The sequence below is a fragment of the Actinia tenebrosa genome, unplaced genomic scaffold (assembly GCF_029948245.1).
Source record: "Actinia tenebrosa isolate PJP-AT-01 unplaced genomic scaffold, QUT_ActTen_1.0 PGA_scaffold4__44_contigs__length_22323623, whole genome shotgun sequence".
Taxonomy (NCBI): domain Eukaryota; kingdom Metazoa; phylum Cnidaria; class Anthozoa; order Actiniaria; family Actiniidae; genus Actinia; species Actinia tenebrosa.
In genome coordinates, this window is record NW_028292581.1 from 15,275,176 (window position 1) to 15,294,993 (window position 19,818).

The following is a 19,818-nucleotide window of genomic DNA, read 5'->3' on the forward strand; positions in this document are numbered from 1 at the left end:
GACGTACTGTTCTACACTTAAGGAGTTTTTGGAATTTTTAATGACATGGTCATCTGCACATGCCCTAGTTTGCGTCAGATTCTGAAACGCCGATTTTAGATCGTAAAAAAAATGGTACGATTGAATCGTTGTCGCTATTCTTTTAATTCACGCAGTGACCTGAGGCTGTTTCAGGATATCGATAAAATTTGAAGTTTGAATCAAAACAATGAACTTATGGCATAATACAAATGATGAATCACACAAGACAACGAATCAGTCACATCTACCATCTATCACGAATACCAAAATTAATAAGTCACTAACTAACAAATGTACTTTTAAAAAATCGTGTTCTCTTCATGGTTCAATTAGTGGGACATCCTAGGCAAGGATTGACAACACTCCAACGAGCATTATTCACTATGTTTTTCTTCAACTGGAACATTATGTGGATCGTGTGCAGGATGAGAAATGGAAGGGGATCATCGTGATCATATACTGCTTCCTTTCCATGCAGTACCGTAGAGAGAAGCTCCCTTATACCTTGCCTACCAGTAAACAGCTTGTACACTTCTTGATATAGCCAATAGACATGAAGGGATTGGTCTGGTGGCTTGACAGGGAACACCACCTCTTCATCTTGAACAATTTCAGGCTCCAATGCGGCTTGGATAGCTACAGCAAGTTTTGGATCACAATGGAAAGTAGTTATGGCTGAATGAAGGCGTGGGTTACATTCTAGGCAGTAGATGTTGTTATTGTGGTCTTGGATGAAATCGAAACAGAGTCCACCTGAAATCTTCAACTTACTGCAGAATTCTGTGGTCCATTCTTCTATTTCCTTATGGTCTATTGCGTCGTAGTCTATTTGAACACTTGAACTTGGACAAACTTGAATAGCAAGTATTTTTCCGTTGCGGCAAATCACGTTTGAACAGTATTCACTGCCATTGATGTATTCACACACAAAGTAAGTCCGTCCAAGGGTGATTTGCATCTCGTATTCCTTCACATACTCTTTGAAGGCATTCAAATCGTGAGGAATTCGTCTAAAATTTTTCCTATCTTCAGAATAATCTTCAACGGGTTTCAAAAAATAGTGATGGTTCTCAAACAAATTCTCATCTCGCAGCTTGTATAAGTCGTACACTCGAGAGATGACTCTGAAGTCTGGAATGGAAAGTCCAAGCCTCTGGCATTCACTGAGAAAACGCCTTTTATCGTTGCCTCAAATGAGAAAACCCTACCCCCATGCAAAATAGGTCTTTTATTGATTCGGAGGAAGACGGCACAAACCCGAGGTATGAGAAACACATCGAAACACTTTCTCTGTTGCTCAGGGTTTTATTAGCATCATCGACTTTGTGCAGCATCCAGCTGTTGCAGTGAAAGTCATGTAATGCTGAAGTTGTGCATTCTTTATTTTACCGTGTGAATACTTAGACACTGATACGAGGCTAAGCCTGATTAAAAGAGTCTGTAATCTAAAAACACAGTGGTAATTGGGAACTCGAAAACGGTCTTAACAGATTGCATATTAAACTTACAGAGCACTATCATTATTTGAGAAAAAGGAACTTTCAACTTTCCCATATAGGAACCGGCAAGTACTCTTCCCCCACAGGGCTCCTTAAAATGCTTGACATTGGGAGTCTGTATCACGAATTACTCATAAGCACAAATATAGATACTATATATATTCTCTACTGTAATTTTAATTTTTTTTCAACTTATAAAGGTTCATATTCAAAACCAAATTTTAGAAAATCTTTAAGAAGCAATCTAGCTGATTTTTTGTAACCAGGCCTGCATGACAAAACTCAAAACTTGTTAGCATTGAGGCCGTGCATATCTGCAATGCGGTGTCGCGCAAAAACATAAACAGACTGTAGGGCCTCGCATTCTGCGAAATAACTACATGGAATATGTAAATTTTCGCAATTAGAATTCACGAGAGAAAAAAAGGTGATAACTTCACATGTGAATGTACTACATGTGATGGTATATTCATGGGCAAAAGAGTAAAAAGCTTATAGACCTTTTGATATTCATGGGAATAACACTTTTCCTCACGGGGTAACGCTAACAAGTTGTGCATGTTCACTTCGCACTGATTGGCAAGTTTCCTCCAAGGGACTCAGCTAGATACCTGAATAACTCTATTATCTAATATCGAATTGTTAATTCATAAGAATACTTTTCATAATTAAGTAAACGAACATTTACATTGTTTTAGTTGCGTTTTCCCCTTTCGCAAGCATAAATGGGTTTCCCGTCCGGATAATTGCAGATGTGATCGTTCCAATAAGATGCACTGCCACGAACATAAAGATGAACACAGTTCTCGTTGCCTACAGCATTGTTTGGTTCTCCTTTATTCCATTTTGAGTATCGGCCTGACAAAATTGTGGCATCCGTCCACCGGAAATCATCTTCGCTGACTGTAAAGAAATTAAAAGTGTTTTACGATTAAATGATTTTACTAACATTGACATCAAGGAACCCTTTGTTAATTAAACAAATAAACAAAACATCTCATTGTCTCAGTAGCCATTTTTAGAGCTCTTTTTGGCATTGTATTATCCATGGGTGAAAATTACCATACTCCGGCTCTGCTGGATAACCCTACTACTCCAGATAATGTTTACGAATTTTTGGAATTATACCTACAATACATGAATTTTTGTCAGATATTGCGTCTTTCCTTTCCTGGAATTTCAGTAGCAGTAGGAACCATGTTTTAGGTGGAACAATGTAAAATACTTACTTCTAGACAGTCCGATCCACATATATTCCGCTGAACTTGCTTCACTTGCCAACTTAGTCACATAGCGGTTCTCTTCCTCTGAATCGATCTTCACCAAGTAACCACCCATCGATATGCAGGATCGACGCGCGACGTCCCATTTTGCCGTACGGGTGTTGACAATACGATAACAGGAATTTGAATCTCGATATGTTTTCCAGGCACTGGGGCAGCCTCCTAACAATACGATGAAATGGAAAATAAAGAAAAACAAAAAGAAAAGATAAAATCGTGTAGTGTAGTACAGTACAGTGCAGTACAGTACAATGTAGTCTTGTTTGATTAATGTGGTGTTGACTAAAGAATTGAGTGCAGTTTACATGAAGGGTAGTCCAGAGTAGTATAGTGTAGTGTAATGCAGTGTAGTGTACTTGTAGTACCGCCTGATGTAGTGCAGTGTAGTGCAGTGTAGTGTAGTGTAGTGTAGTGTAATGTAGTGTAGTGTGTAGTGTAGTGTGTAATGTAGTGTAGTGTATAGTGTAGTGTGTAGTGTATAGTGTATAGTGTATAGTGTAGTGTAGTGTAGTGTAGTGTAGTGTATTGCAAAGGAAAAGAAAGGAATGGAGAATAATTTGACGATTTTGTTCCTGCTCTCCACTAATATCGTTGTGTATTGCAATAGGCTCAAAAAAGTGGGTTCAATGAGAGTAAGGGAGATATAAATAACTTAACTCGAACAAAAAAAAAATCGTGAGTAATATTCAGTAATGCAAAGTTCACAAATTGGGGGAAACTCTCTTGCTAAAACTCTATAATAAGAAAATGTATGATCGAAAACATCGAAAAAATGTATGATCGAAATTTGGTTTGTCGCTGCCGCCAGTCAAAAATATGAAAGGTACCGACTAATTAGGTTTGATTGACGGCAGCGAAAAACAAAATTTACTACTGCGTGCAGCTCGCAGACACAGAGTTCGCATGTTTATAAAAATAGCAGTAAAACTTCAGTGGATGTGGACTTAGCCTCATTTCCGAGTTCGGCAAAAGAAAGCAGCTCCTGGATTCGAGGCTAAGCCCTCATACACTGGAGTTTGAACAGTTGTCAAAAAGTGGAACTACTTGAAAACAACAAATAAATAACCTACCATCAATAAAAAGCCATGCAAAATGTTTCGCCGTCCCTGCTTCGCTGGTAGCTACACAAGTATATTTACCAGCATGAGGATTACGTCTAACATTCTCCAGCACTAAAGAACCGTCGCCGTCAATAGTATGTTCAAATGGGATTGGTTTTCCATTGAACAACCAGGTAGTAGTTGGCTGTGGAAAACCTTTACTTTTGCATTCAAAGACAACAGTAGCTCCTTCTATAGTTTCTCGATCAACTGGTTCTTCCACAATTGCTGGATAGACTAAACATTCAGGGAAAACATAAGCACTGAATATTGAATAAATAATATAGCCATGATCGTCTACTTCAACTTCAACCAACCCTAAAACAACTTTTGGGCGAATCAAATTCAAATACAGCTAACTCTAAACACGAACTGGAATTTAGCGTATTTGATAAGATCGAAAAAAAGCATGACTAGGCGAATGGAACTCCGAATAAGAGTAGTTTTATCGTAAAATTAAAAAGTTTTGAAAATAATAGACTTATTGAGGTAAGTCGATCTTTTTCACACTTTTGCGGCTACTGCGCATATGCAGTAGCTATATATTGTGTATATCCCACATCACCAGCACTGAGAATATTGATCTAGATGAGCTCTTCTAGTAATTTTGCTTTACTGATAAATAATAATTAAATACGTACATAAAATATATCGTTTGGTAAAATATTTCAAAAACAGTAGTAACATTAAGCAACGGAAACCCAAAACTAGGACGTGAGATCTCCCAGAAATGTTCAGCATGTATAATTGAATTTTATTGAGAAGGAGAACTGGGAAAGTGTGTTACTTCTAGTTCTCTGGTCCTGAATGACGTGAAAAAACAGGCCGTTTTCGCTATGGCTTTATTTTACTACCACTACCATTTCCTCTACTGTAGTTATTCGATTTCCCATCTCCTCATTCAGTAAAAGATAGTAAGTACACGATTCTGTTATTAATTAACGCTAAGTGTAAATATCCCGACACTGACGTTCCCGTCCTAGATTATCCTCGTTGCTTAAGATACACAAAGAGTATCACTTACACCATGCTAATATAGCAAGCTTTCTTGGTGTTGGGATGTAGACTCCATCCAACTGAGACTTGACGTAACAGTAATATTTACCAGCCTTTTCAGGTGTAAAGTTGCCCAAATGTAATCGACTTTCAACCACAGTGTCATTAAGGACGATGTCTGTTTGGTTTAATGAGACAGGTGATCCATCTTTTTCCCATACAATTATTGGCCGAGGATTCCCACTTCCAAAACAACTCACAAAGACATAGTCACTTGCAATAACGGAGAATACATATCGTCTTTTCTTTGCAAAACTTGATGGCTCATCTAAATGAAGAGGGAAAAATATATTAAATAGTGGGGAGGTTTTGAATATTTCCCCTATGTCACGATACCATGGCCAGAACACAAGTACGTACTATCATGCATTGCTATGAAATATTTTTCGATAAGGATTCATAAAATCGATTTTTCTACTCTTGAAATACAAAACTGTCTTCTCAATTTTACTGAATTTTTCAAATGTCTGAGTTGTTGATATTGTGCATTCTTTAAAATTGGCATTTGTCAGTTAATGAGCCTATAATCAAACAATAGAGCGGTATTCGAGGAATTTGAACAGATTTTTGAAGGTCATATATTACCGACTGTTTTAACCAACCAAGGCCGACCAACTATAAAAATCAACAGTGAATTGATTGTCCAGCAAATACTATTACCATAAACACGAAGTGATGCAGAAGTGAACACTGTACCGGCCTTGCTGGTAGCTACACAAGTATATCTACCATCATGTCTTCCATGTCTAACATTGTTTAGGAGCAGAGAATCGTTTTCTATTGAATACTCCCATGGGATTGGATCATCATTTAATAACCACGTGATATTTGGCGCGGGAAAACCCGCAGCTTTACATGGCAAGATGACAGTAGATCCCTCGAACGCTTTTTGATCAGTTGGCGCGACGTTTATCACTGGACGAACTGAAACCAAAAGGAAATGTATTTCGAGTAAAATAATCTATGAATTAAGTAATAAGTTGCTAGTCATAAACGTCTTTTACTCGAAATTTTCAAAATTGAAGTTCAAAATGAGCATGGCTGCTTCGTCAAAAAGCTCCAATGTAATGGTCATGTTTATGAGTAAAAATATTCAGGAGATTCATTCAGCTGATTAATACCAACCAATATTAAAATACTCTCTGGTTGGTAACACATGACGGGCATCGTTTTATTTGACTAAGACAATAACATTCTTCTACAAGTCACTTACTCAGTATTTCCATGGCAACGCTTATCGGCTCTTGCACTCCATTTCCTACGTTAAAAGAGTATCGTCCAGCCTTCTCAATCGTTAGGTTGCCCAAGCTTAGAATGCTTTCGATGAAGGTTTCGTTGATAACACTGTCTGTTTGATTCAACGACACAGGCAACCCATTCTTTGTCCATGTTACATTTGGTAAAGGATAGCCACTCCCAGAACAACTGAGATTGGCACTTTGACTTGTCAGAGAAAATATGTACTCTCTGGATAATGCAAGAGCAAACATTTTTACTGGAAAATAAACAAAGACGACAGTCAGAGGTAAATTCCTTTTTATTTGAAGGAATAACTAGTTCTTTCAGGATTTCGTTGTAACAGTTGGATAAGTTTTGATCGTCATTGGGACGACATAGCGCTATTTTACAGAACAAACTGCATGTTGGATTCTCTTATGTAACTCTTTAACTCGCATCCATCTTATATGAAACCAGGGAGGATAAGCGATGAACCCGTAGAGAAACTCTCTTGTGTCATAGGAGATAATAAAATGGCAAAGCAAGTACCAATTTAAAAGCAAAATTAAAGTTTGTAGCATAAAGTTAACAATAACCATTCTTATCTTACCATAAACAATAAGTGATGCAGAAGTAGACATAGTATCTCCTTTGTTGGTAGCTACACAAGTATATCTACCATCATGTCTTCCATGTCTAACATTGTTCAGGACCAAGGATTCGTTCTCTATTGAATGTTCCCATGGGATTGGATCATTATTGAATAACCACGTGATATTTGGCGCGGGAAAACCTGAAGCCTCACATGGCAAGATGACAGTAGATCCTTCGAACAATTTTTGATCAGTCGGCTTGGCGTTTATCACTGGACGAACTGAAATAGGGGATAATTATTATCACATTTTATTCAACTATTCAAACAACGACCAACCAAGCTACCCATCCATGCATCCATCAATACATCCATCAATACATCCATTCACTTACCCACTTACCCACCCACCGAAGCGTCCATCGATTCATTCATCCAACAATCAATCAATGAGTCAATCACTTCGTCAATAAATCAAAGGATTTTTACGTTACAATATGTATAGGAAATCGCATGGTTTCGAGTGCACTTTGGAATAAATTTGCACGAGCGATCGGGCTCGTGCAATTTTGAACTTTTTGAAAACCCGTGAGTGCAAATTTATTCCAAAGTGCACGAGAATACCATGCGAATTCTTGTTAATAATATAGATGCAAAAATTTCGAACCAAAATTAGATAGAACAAGCCTATATCGCTTCGAAAGCGATGATGTTTCGGCCCGTTATCTATTTATTGTGTGGCATTGCTGAATAAAGAATTTTGGTCTTGCTGTGGTAATGATTGGGTCTTCTGTATTTTGGAAATGGCAGACAAGAGCGATCTCGCGGTACGCTTTCACGTTGCAAAGTCTTACGCAAGTTTCGATGGAAACATTTGTTATAAAATTCTCTTGGACGAAATACATCGTAATTAAGTTTTTTGGAGATTTTAGTGGTTCTTGCTTTGAAACATCGTAGTGTTTTGGGGGAAAACAGGGCAACGTACGTACATATAACGTCTCGCCGAACGAATGAGAGATCCGACAATAGATATAAACAATGATTGAGTACTGATCGCAGAGAGCAGAGTACTTGGTGCAAAATATTTTGGCACATGAGCATTACTGTACGCGCTATGTTGAATGTAGGATACTTTTTAAACCTTCATTCTGCTCTTTGATATTTATGGTAAATGTATTTAGCTCTTATATCGTAGCTTGAAGAAAATGCGAAAGTCTCAATTCGAACGAAAAGATACAAGGCTTGTCTTTGACCAGTGCGCCGTCACCAATCTACTCAAAATTTACATCTTTTGGTGCTTCAAAAATAATACCGAATCCAAGAAATTATACTTTAAATCAGAGTATTAATAAATGAAAACTTTATATAAATATGTATATAAATGAATCTTTAAAGTTGTAAAGTACGCACTGTTTGTTTATAGGACCTAGTTTAAATAATAGCTGATACCAAAAACATGTCCTCAGATGCGCACGAAGCTACAACATATCGGAAGCTTGCTTCACAAAATATATATGCATCAACTGTTAGTTACATAGATAAACTCACCAGTTTTCTCAGCTTATGCTCACAGGTAGCTGAGACTGTTGCCGCACAATCACAAAAGCTTTTGGATAACTTTTCAATGACTTACCTAGTTGGCAACTTGGACCTAAATACTGACTTAGTAATAAAATACGCATTGTCGTAGGGTTAATCAATAATATATTTTTTTCCAAAAAATGGCGTCATGCGAAAGGACATAATATAGTCTACACAACTACCTCAGAGAAGATTCACCGCAACTCTTCCAAATACTCCGCATGGTGAAATGTTTTACATTTTCCCATTGCTTATGATGGAAACGGCATATGATTGGATTAGGTCCAAAACTCTGACAGCTAAATGACACGCACGGAGACTATTATGGGCCGGCAAACCGAATGTAGTGACTGTTTCGGCCTGAGGGCCGAAACAAAAAAGACGTGTTTGAAAAAATGCACGAAGCGAAGAACTCGTTTGTTTTTATCAAAACTCGGTTTACAAAACAATATTTTATTTACAAAACAGGAAAGAAATATGAATAACAAAGATTACTTTTGATCCTTAAAAAGTAAAAACATGTTTCTTTAGAAATCATTTTTTTCATCTTCAAGACTTCAAATATTTGACATTTTTTGTGAAAACAAGTGAGCATATTGCGAAGAAATTCTGCAAAACTTACCTAAATCATCAAATATCCTCTTTTTTCAATTCCTAAACACTCAAAGGAAAGTTGAATAAGCTGCTTTCTTTGTACAGAAGTATATGTACCTCTTTACGGATAAAGTAGGCGAAAGCTCTTGAAGTTTCAACATCAAGTTTCAACGTCTCTCGCTTCAACTTTCGCGTCAAGTGACCTTGAACAGCTGTAAAATGGCCCAACTGATGTTTTCTTTCCTTCTTAATTCTCAAACAACAAGCAGCGAGTACTCCTTTTGCCATCCTCAACTTTTTTTGCTGGTTTTCAACTGATGAAGCTTGACATTTTTAGCATTTTTGAATCCATTTTTATAGATGATAATCCGCCATCTTGAATTTTCTGAGAACTTCCAGAGAGGGAAGGCTGTTCTGTTGCTATGACAACTGCTGTGATCTGATTGGCTAGTTTGAATTTCTTTTGTCTTTTCAACCAATCACTGAAAAGTGTTTCACATTTTTGCACTGGCGCTTCACATTTTGCACTAGTGTTTCATGAAAACAGCACTGCTCTCAACCAATCAGAAGTGAGAAATTTTTGCATCTATATTATTAATGTTCAAAATAAAAAAATATGATGAAGTAATGCACCCATTAAATATTTCTATATGAAGCTTGTGTGGTCGTTTCCAACCTTTCCTACTTATCATATTTTTGTTGATGTATATGATACACAATAACGTCACTTACGAAATACGTCTATAGCAACGCTTATCGGCTCCTGACGATGCACATCATTAGCCACGTGACAAAAGTACCGTCCTGCCTTGTCAATTGTCAGGTTTCCCAGGTTTAGTCTACTTTCAATAAATGTTTCGTTCATAAGCCTGTCTGTTTGATTTAATGATACAGGAAGCCCATCCTTGGTCCATGTAATATTTGGCAGAGGAAATCCACGACCATAGCAACTAAGGTTCGTTCTTTTGCTTGTTAGAGAAAATATGTAATCTCCACTTGGTACGTGTGCAGTTACTTTCACTGGAATAAAAAGAGAAATCATCTAATAATCCTTTCATTTTATGGAATAAGCTATAGACCCCTTGTACAATAGAAATACTTGATCGTGATGTAAATTGTTTTGTTATTTTGAGACCCAGGTGGGGACTTAGTGCAATCATTCGGAAGCATTTGGTTGGCTTCTTTTGACATTTATCGTGATTGCATGGCTCTTGACGTATGTTTTCTTTAACTGTTGCAACTATCTTCTCATCATGTTAATATGCAATAGTATCATCATGATATTTTAATAATGATAATATTTTACTGACGATATTGTCCCTTAAGGGGCTTCTCTCTCTTCACACATATATCTCTAAAGTTTAGAAAATCAGTCCAGAGACAAGGTCTGGGTTAAGAAAGAGCCGTAATATAATGACACATGCGAGTGCTAGTTTAATGTTTGAAATCAATATTGCTATAAAGTAAACAAAATACAAAACTTAACCATTAGCAAGAAGTAAACGCAGAACTACACACTGTTCCAGCCTTGCTGATGGCTACAAAAGTATATATGAAAAGAAGCCTTAAAGTTTGTGTGATATTTTTGTAAAATCTAATGATGATGACGATGATGGTGGTGGTGGTGCCGATGGTGGCGGTAGTCGTGTTGGTGGTGATGACTATGATGCTTATCATGGCGGTGTTGATGAGGACGAGAATGATGATGGCATAATGACTTAGATAGGGTTACCAGAATTAGGGCCATTTGGGTTAAATTTACTAGCACTACGAATCTTACCATAAACAAAAAGTGTTGCAGAAGTAGAAATAGAACCAACATCATTGGTAGCCACATAAGTATATCGGCCATCATGCTTTCCACGTCTAACATCCTTTATGATTAAAGACCCAAAGCTATCAATAGAATGATTCCATGGGATGGGCCCATCGTTGAATAGCCACTTGATAGCTGGTGATGGGAACCCTGTAGTTTTGAGTCGAAAGATGACATCAGATCCTTGTTGCTTTCTTTGATCAGTAGGTTTGATGGTGATCACTGGTTTAACTATAACCAAAAGCAATAAATGATGATGACTAAGAGGCCATAAGTCGGCGCGTCACTTTTTAAAATAAAAATAGACCTTGAAATGGATGAATGAATTAAAATTTTAAATGTAAATTGATGAGAAGGAAAACAAAAGGAAATAATGAAAACAAAAAAGAAAAGAAGAAAAAAAGAAGAAAAAAGAAGTTGTGTTCGCTAACCATAAGGCAAAATTGTCAGATTTCTTAAAATCCACGGTCCTTCACCAAAAACACTAACAGCCCGAAGTTTCACTACATAATGTGTATTTGGACTAATATTACTGAAGCGTACTCCTTGTTTTCCATTATTACGAGATAACATGGTCTTCCGTTTAAATTGCGACGGAACATCAGATGGATAATATAAGATTTCGTAGGATTTCACAGGATTACGGCTATTGTTCTGGTGGGCTGTGGACCATTGCATCACAGCAGATGTACGGCCACTTTGGGTGATGTTTATCAAGAATGGCGCAGGAGGAATCTCTGCAAATTAGAGACAGGATCTAGAATATATCATACGCAAAACTGGAACTTCACTTCACTTTCTTACTAATATCGAGAATCTCACTTTTTCTGGTAGTCTCCCTCGCATCCGTTTTTAGTGTCGGTCGTCACGCAACGCTCCCTCCCCACAAACGGCTGTTTGCATTCGAACTACATTCCTTTCTCATTGTTTGGCCAATCACAAGACGGGTTACATATTTTGAGAACCGTTCGCGGACTTTTGATCTAACCAATCACCGTGCAGCTTTTATTTCGCATTCTCAACTCGTTCATAGAAGAAGTGTACATGTGGCCTCGTGTCTTCAAAGTTCGGTATTCGATTCCTGATCTAAATGCGCATCAGAAGTCGGCTATCAAAACTTTAGTCGAAGAGAAAAAAGATATTTTTGATAATCTTCCAACAGGGTTTGGCAAATCTCTAATTTACCGAGCTCTGCCTCTCGTATTTGACTACAAATATACACTAGTCTGGTGACATCGTTGGTTGTTGTGTCTCCTTTAATTGAGACCTTTACGTCCGACGACGAGTACGAGAGCGGGTCCGAGTTAAAGCTTTTAAAGATTGGCACTATCTCTTTGTAGTCTTGATCGTGTATAAAATAGATTGAAACTTTAGATTGTAAAAAAATCGGAAATCGACTACGATATCGACTTAGCGTTACTCGTACTCGTACTCGTCGACGTATCTAAAGGTCGCTAATACGTCTAATGGATGACCAAGTCTCAAAGTTACGTAGTTTAGGAGTTAGTGCTGTGAAGATATGCTCACTAGAAGAGGAAGAACGGTGTGAAGTCGAAAGCGGCGAATATTCCCCACCGAACGAAGCCTGGGAGTGGATGAACAGACAATAGAATAGAATAGAATAGAATACCTTTATTTAAACACGATAAAATTTAAAGCTAAAAGCTTGTGGGGTCGTGCATAAAATAAATTAAATAAATAAAATATAATATAAGTATGAATCTGTAAAAATAGCTAATTAACTTAGATAACTTTAAATATCTTATATATAATTCTCACACACATTCACATACACAAACTGCGCAAGCTATTAGACCCGCCAGGGGCAGAAAACACAGACAAATGCGGTGAACACCGTGTCAATAGGCATTCACCTCATCTGAACAGCACCCGCCACCCATAGCGAGTCCAACAGCCCGCGCAGTTACATTCACTCCATAATAAAATAATGTTACATATATACAAAGTCCTTTTTTCTAAAGCGAGACGTCGAGGCAGTAGAGTCAAAATTGAAATTTATAAAATAGTCCTTGGCACTGAGCTGTACTTTGATGTCCTTAAAATTTGAATGTGTTACCTTATCAATATTACAAATTATTAGATTCCATAGAACTGAGCCTCGATACACCAATGAGTCCTTTAAAAATCTGCTTTCAAACCTTGGAATTGCGAGAGTTTCATTTCCGCGTAAAGAATATTTACTATTGCGCTTTATAAAAATACTTTCTGATAAAGATTCTGGTAGACTACGATTGCTTGCTTTATGAAAAATCTTAAATATTTCTAATTTATAATCTAACTTAATTGTTGTCCATTTGTCAAATGCAAGTACATCAGATGACGCCATATGTTTGGGTAAATTGAAGATAATCCTAGCTGCCCTACAATGTAATCTCTCAATGGAATTGAAAATTTCTGAATTACAGCACGAACCCCATAAAACTAAGCCATATTTTACAGAGGGCAAAATTACTCTAAAGTAGAAGTTCCGTAAGATATCCTTAGGTAGAAATCTTGAACGTTTTAGCAGTTCTAATTTGTTGACAAAGTTCTTCTTTAGTTCCAACGCATGTGGTACCCAACTAAGCTTGTCGTCCACAGTCATACCCAGAAGACGCGTTTCTGAAACGTATCGTAAAACTGAGTTGCCCAGAAGAATGAATGGTGAGATAAAACAAAGAACGCAGCTCACATGTAGAAATATACACATTGTTCACCATAATCCATGCTTTCTTTGTTCTTGTTATTTTGCCCAATCCCAAGCTTCGTTCTACCAGTGGACACCGACCCTTCTTTCGAGGATGTTCTTCGGCAGCTCAATTGAAAGTCATCATGTTTATAACTTTTGGACAATGTGATTGGCTCAATAGGAAACAATACGCTCGACCTCATTGGTACGATCCAAACAATGAGAAAGGAATGTAGTTCGAATGCAAGTAGCCGTTTGTGGGGAGGGAGCGTTGCGTGACGACCGACACTAAAAACGGATGCGAGGGAGACTATGTTTCTGGTGTCTTTAAAAAAAAAACATAATATTAACAAAAAATATTTTCTTACCATGAACGAGAATTGATGCAGAAGTGAACACTGTACCAGCCTTGCTGGTAGCTACACAAGTATATCGACCATCATGTCTTCTATGTTTAACATTGTTTAGGATCAAAGAATCGTTCTTTATTAAATGCTCCCATGGGATTGGATCATCATTGAATAACCACGTGATGTTTGGAGCGGGAAAACCTGAAGCTTCACATGGCAAGATGACAGTAGATCCTTCAAACGCTTTTTGATCAGTCGGCTTGACGTTTATCACTGGATGATCTAAAATCAAACCAACGACGCCTCGGTGTTTATTCATTCATACATCTATTCTTTTATTTCCCATTAAATTAAATATTTAAAAAAATTAAATGGGGGAAAATATAGGTAACGAAATATCGCAAAACAGAATGATGAATGAAAAAGAGAAAATATGAATCCGAATCCACAGGAAAAAAAAAAAAGATAAATAAAATAAAATAAAATGATAAAAAAATAAAAAATAAAAAAACGATAGAAAGGGTAGGTATGAAAGTTAGGTTAAATATCTCGATATTTCGCACGTGTCCACTAACCATAAGGCAAAATTGTCAGACTTCTTAAAATCCACGGTCCTTCACCAAAAACACTAACAGCCCGAAGTTTCACTTTATAACGTGTATTTGGACTCAGGTTACTAAAGCGTACTCCTTGCTTTCCATTATAGCGAGATAACATGGTCATTCGTTTAACTTGCGGCTGAACACCAGAAGGATAATATAAGATTTCGTAGGATTTCACGGGATTACGGCTGTTGTTCTGGTGGGCTGAGGACCACTGCATCACAGCAGATGTACGGCCACTTTGGGTGATGTTTATCGATAATGGCGCAGGAGGAATCTCTGCAAATTTTAGACAAGATCTAGAATATATCATACGCAAAAACTGGAACTTCACTTCACTTTCTTACTAATATCGAGAATCTCACTGTTTCTGGTGTTCAATTTGACACAACTGATCGATTTAAAGGGGGTAGGATCATGTAAAATTTTAGTGCACAAGGTTAATTTTCATTTTAAAAAAATGTTAAAGATAATATTAACAAAAAATATTTTCTTACCATGAACGAGAAGTGATGCAGAAGTGAACACTGTACCAGCCTTGCTGGTAGCTACACAAGTATATCGACCATCATGTCTTCCATGTTTAACATTGTTTAGGATCAAAGAATCGTTCTTTATTGAATGCTCCCATGGGATTGGATCATCATTGAATAACCACGTGATATTTGGCGGGGGAAAACCTGAAGCTTCACATGGTAAGCTGACAGTAGATTCCTCGAACACTTTTTGATCAGTCGGCCTGACGTTTATCACTGGATGGTCTAAAATTTAAAAAACGGCACGAGAGAAAATATGAATCCGAATTCACAGAAGAAAAAAACCGATAGAAAGGGTAGGTATGAAAGTTAGAATACATATCTCGATATTTTGTCACGTGTCCACTAACCATAAGGCAAAATTGTCAGACTTCTTGAAATCCACGGTCCTTCACCAGCCACACTAACAGCCCGAATTTTCATTACATAACGAGTGTTTGGACTCAGGTTACTGAAGCGTACTCCTTGTTTCCCATTATTACGAGATACCATGGTCATTCGTTTAACTTGCGACGGGACATCAGAAGGATAATATAGAATGTTATATGCCTTAACATGAACATGTTCAGTCCTGTTAAGGTCAAAGGACCATTGCAACACAGCAGATGAACCATCTAATTGAGTGAGGTCGATGGAAGTTGGATCTGGAAAAACATCTAGAGGAAAAAAAGGAATTGTACAGTACAATTGTACAAAGTACAAAGTGCCATTATAAGATCAATTTTCTGACTTGCACTTTTTCTTGCCTGGAATGAAAGACCTTTGATAGGATAATAAAATGTAACTTTCCTATTTCAAATATATTTTTTCCTTCAAAAGATATTGGAGTTTAAAAATTGGCAGCCATTTTTCTTGATGACGCAATAGTCTCAATAATTGAGGAGCCTAAGATTATGATAAGCTATATCTCAGCCCAATTTCAATAAAAATCCAATTCACATTTGCTAGTACTCTAACTGGTCTTGAGAAGTAGCTATAGAGATAAATTGTCATACCAACAATCTCGGTTCCAGGCCACCCCTACCTAAAATTCAGGCTTTTGAAATTTCTGCTCTTATGAGAGATGGTATCGAATACGGCTAGGTTAAAATATCTGTTATGGTCGTAAGAAACGAATTTAGTTAAACAATTTTCTGCTCAAGTTAAAAAATCACGAAGCAATCGCTGAAAGGCTTAATCGTTGTTTTGGGCCACTGTGATGCTATAGCAACCACAGTTCTTGAATTTTCAAGTTTTCATATATTGAATTCAAGTATACTTCAAAGTTTGGATGACATTCATAAAATACGCTTAGAGATATACTGAAATCTATGCTGAAGGAAACTGCGAGTTGAGAATATGACGTCATCAATCTCTTGATTAACATTACCGTAAAACTTGAATATCTCTCGAACCAAAAATGCTAACAAGAAATGAAAAAACCCCGGCCAGTTTTCTTCTTTTGCAAAGTGCTTTAACATGTGTTTAAATAGTAGAGATTGGAGACATGAATTTCTTCTTCATGGCACTTTAACTTCGTTGTTACTATCATTAGATATGCGCTATTAGATATGTGCTTTTAAGAGTGATATAAGTTATATTATCAGTCAGTGGACTTTTTTAACGACTGGACTATATAGACTAGAGTTTATCCGGTTTAAATTTGGTTCTCTTTGATATCGAGTAATTGTGACTACGGGGTAAAAAAATGGACGACTGGTTTCATATTTCATTGTTAAATAAAATTAACCCCTTTTCAAGAGGCAGCCGTTGCACACAAATACATATATATTTCGTATGCGCTCTTAATAAGCAAGTTTAATCACTTCAGTGTTCATTGGTTAAATCTTCATACTCGCCACCATATGTGAGTGAAACGGCTTGATTCATGGCTCATTTAGATTCATGTTTCGTTTTGATAGAACTAATACCTTCGTATGTAAATTGTACATTTCAAACCATGTGATGTTTACATGATTTTCTCTAAAGAATTGTTCTTTTATCTTTCTGAAATGAACTATGCAGGACAAAAACTAAAAACTGTATAAGCGCTATACAAATACTAAATATTATTATTATTATTATTATCATTATTATTATATCAAATTTCGTACCTGTGCGGTACAGTGTAAAAACTTTGAACGGCAAGTGATTTTAATTAACCCGTGAAATAGCTAGTAGACTAATATATGTTAGTAGATCTTACTTCCATTCTTTTTTGTTTGTTTTGTTTTGTCTATCAAGTAACGCGTAATTCTTGTTTCATACGTCAAAAATCAATCATGAAATCAAAAGCAAAATCGCTGCTTAAAATGAAAGTTGATGTACCTATTTTGCTATTTACCTGGTTTTTGGAAGAGACAAGGTGTGATGACAATAAAGATAAGGAAACAGAGGGTGCACTTGAAGATCAAATCCATGTCCCACTTGTAACCGGACGCCACTGCAACAAAACTGACTTTTTCACAGAAGTCTTCTCTATTTAAATCATCTCTCATGAACATGATATGGGATGAAATAACGAACTTGTGATTAAGTTTTCTATGTGTGTTTTAACATGTTTTTTCTTGTTCTGGTGATGGATCAGATCCCTACTGAACAATTTGCAACACCAATAAAAGATAGAATACAAACTACGTTTACGGTAGCTATGCTGTTGAGAAAATAAAAACAGGCGAAAAAGACTGCGGGAAACAATACCATTCTGCACATTAATAAAAAAACAAAAAAACAAGCAAAAAGAAAAAAGAAAACGAAAGCAGGTTATGTTAACCATAAAAATGAAGATAAAAATAAGGTAACATCAGTATGACCTCTTTTTACGCCTACATGCACGAGCGCTTTAGATTACCTCTTGAACTTAACCCTTGAAATAGTTTGCAGAGTAATACAGGCTATTAAATCATATTTCTATTTCTCTCTTTTTTTTTATCACTGATTATTACACATCAACAAGCAATTTTTGCTCAAAGAGGCAAGTAAAAACACTCCTATTTCTTGCTATGACAATGGACTAGATCTATCTTAAAACAGCAAGTTGCACCGTAAGAATACATTCGAGAGAACAATTTAACACTCAACCAGGATGAAACAAATGGAGAAAAATATAAAAGTAATGGAAACCTTAAAGTAAAGAAGTACACTAATGACACCCCATAGTGAGTCAAGGAAACAGGTCAACTGCTGCACGTCTTAAAAGAAAGTACCAATAAACGACAGAATTTTACCAAAACTATTTGTTTGTATACACTTTTTTGGAATTCCTTTTTCTCTCGAGATCTTTTATCAATTATGAACAGCCTGAATGACCTACGGGTGGAGTCTGATAAATTATTGGTTTTAGTTGAGTGTATTGGTGAATTACTTCCTGCCTGATGAAAATAGGCGAAAGGTGAACACTAGCTGGGTTAGGAATGCTTGGCATTATACCTTCTATTTTTATAAATGTCTGGATGCAACTAGAACAAACTAAAGGCCCCTTCTGAGCTATACTAGGCTTTCCCGTGGCATTTAGAAAATCTGAGGTCATTTAGATAAAGGTAGAGTGGGCAAGACTGAGGATAGTTGGAAGCTTTTCTTTCGTTCGAAGATAATAATTTACTTTATCCCGTGATACAGATATTAGTCTAATATCATTTAGTATAAACCTACAAATGGTCTATCTTAAATGCTTCGCTTTGATTGGCTGAACTTCTAGTGGTCTATATGTGATAGCTTGCTAGTAGCGATTTTGAAAACCAAAACAGAGTAAAAAACAAAATATTTTAACATAAATTCAACAAGAAAATTGTATCCATTCATTTGAAAATTTAGAGTGAAGTCATTAAACCCATGTAATAGATATTACACTAATACACTTTAGTAGACCAGATTCCATTGTTTTCTTTGGGTGCCTGGAAATAGCGTTACAAATTACAGAGTTACAAGGTTACAAGTTAAAGACCAAATGCTCTGTCAAATTTCTGTCAACATGTCGTGATATTGATCTGACGCCCGTTGTGTTAAAGCAAACGATTTTTTAATCTGCTTATACACTCGATGTAGCATACACTTAACATATAGATTTTTTAGTTGTTTGGAACAAAGTTAAAGACCAAATGCTCTGTAATAATGATGTGACGCCCGTTGTGTTACTGATTAGTTGCCTAGGCCTTGTAGATATTTATTGTATTTTTTATTGTATTTTATCGATAGTCAAAGGGAGAAACTCGTATAAATGGCTACACACACTCACCAACTCTAACAAACCTGTGTCCCTCATTCCTTGATCGAATTGGAATTTAGGAGTTGATTTTTGTGGAGGGAGGAAAACTGGAGAACCCGGAAAACCCTCGAAGCACAGGAGAGAACCAACAAACGACTCTACTCATATACAACATCGAACCCGGCTGGACTCGAACTCGGATCGCATTGAGAGGCGAGCGGTCACACCGCTAAACCACCCCTGCTTCCCATAAACTAGTTGTCACCATTAAGTCATGATCATAGTTACTCCCCAAAGATCGCCCGTTATGATGAGTAAACGCCTTTTAAAACTTTCAGGTTTCAAAGAAACTTACTAAACATAAGATTCAAAACTTTTTCCTTATACCATTAATTATTCTGTTTTAATCTTACAGTAAAAATGATGTCGTGAGTGTCAGTAGCGAGTTATGTAATCATTATGTAATCTGAGAGTATTGAAACTTGAGAGGAGATTTTAGGGGTGTGTGAGTGTTGTGAGAGAGTCAGATGCAACGCGGAGAGAGGAGAGTATGTGATCAAACTGTGTCTCAAATAAATCGAGAAAACAACAAAATATTGTGTGTGATCCGTCACGACAATGACGTTGAAGACCAGGATGCCGATGTCATCTGCCTGGACGACGAACCACCACGTGCAAAGTAAGAAAAATTTCAAGGC

At 36.8% G+C, this 19,818-nt stretch overlaps 3 protein-coding genes across 3 annotated transcripts in view; all 3 read right to left on the reverse strand.

The window, feature by feature from the left end:
* Nucleotides 1-10,992, reverse strand: part of LOC116307141 (roundabout homolog 3) — an 88,902-nt gene extending 77,910 nt beyond the window's left edge. Inside the window, exons 1-7 of the mRNA XM_089037135.1 lie at nucleotides 10,725-10,992; nucleotides 9,677-9,964; nucleotides 6,788-7,051; nucleotides 6,173-6,454; nucleotides 5,620-5,883; nucleotides 4,928-5,227; nucleotides 3,874-4,140 (exon numbers count right to left, since the gene is read on the reverse strand). Of these exons, the coding sequence (XP_088893261.1) occupies nucleotides 3,874-4,140; nucleotides 4,928-5,227; nucleotides 5,620-5,883; nucleotides 6,173-6,454; nucleotides 6,788-7,051; nucleotides 9,677-9,809 (1,510 nt within the window). The 5' untranslated portion in view covers nucleotides 9,810-9,964; nucleotides 10,725-10,992. The remainder of the gene's footprint in view (nucleotides 1-3,873; nucleotides 4,141-4,927; nucleotides 5,228-5,619; nucleotides 5,884-6,172; nucleotides 6,455-6,787; nucleotides 7,052-9,676; nucleotides 9,965-10,724) is intronic.
* Nucleotides 347-2,858, reverse strand: LOC148907219 (uncharacterized). The gene is made up of 4 exons (XM_089036409.1): nucleotides 2,750-2,858; nucleotides 2,308-2,423; nucleotides 1,530-1,635; nucleotides 347-1,209 (listed from the first exon to the last, which is right to left on the reverse strand). The coding sequence occupies exons 1-4, from the start codon at nucleotides 2,856-2,858 to the stop codon at nucleotides 347-349; spliced, it is 1,194 nt and encodes a 397-aa protein (XP_088892535.1).
* A 194-nt stretch (nucleotides 10,993-11,186) lies between the features above and the next one.
* LOC116300001 (receptor-type tyrosine-protein phosphatase S) lies at nucleotides 11,187-17,453 on the reverse strand. Its single transcript, XM_089036818.1, has 6 exons — nucleotides 17,261-17,453; nucleotides 15,288-15,593; nucleotides 14,899-15,162; nucleotides 14,375-14,680; nucleotides 13,818-14,081; nucleotides 11,187-11,497 (listed from the first exon to the last, which is right to left on the reverse strand). Exons 1-6 carry the CDS (start codon nucleotides 17,418-17,420, stop codon nucleotides 11,187-11,189), a joined length of 1,611 nt encoding a protein of 536 aa, XP_088892944.1. The 5' UTR covers nucleotides 17,421-17,453.
* Nucleotides 17,454-19,818: the final 2,365 nt, after the last annotated feature.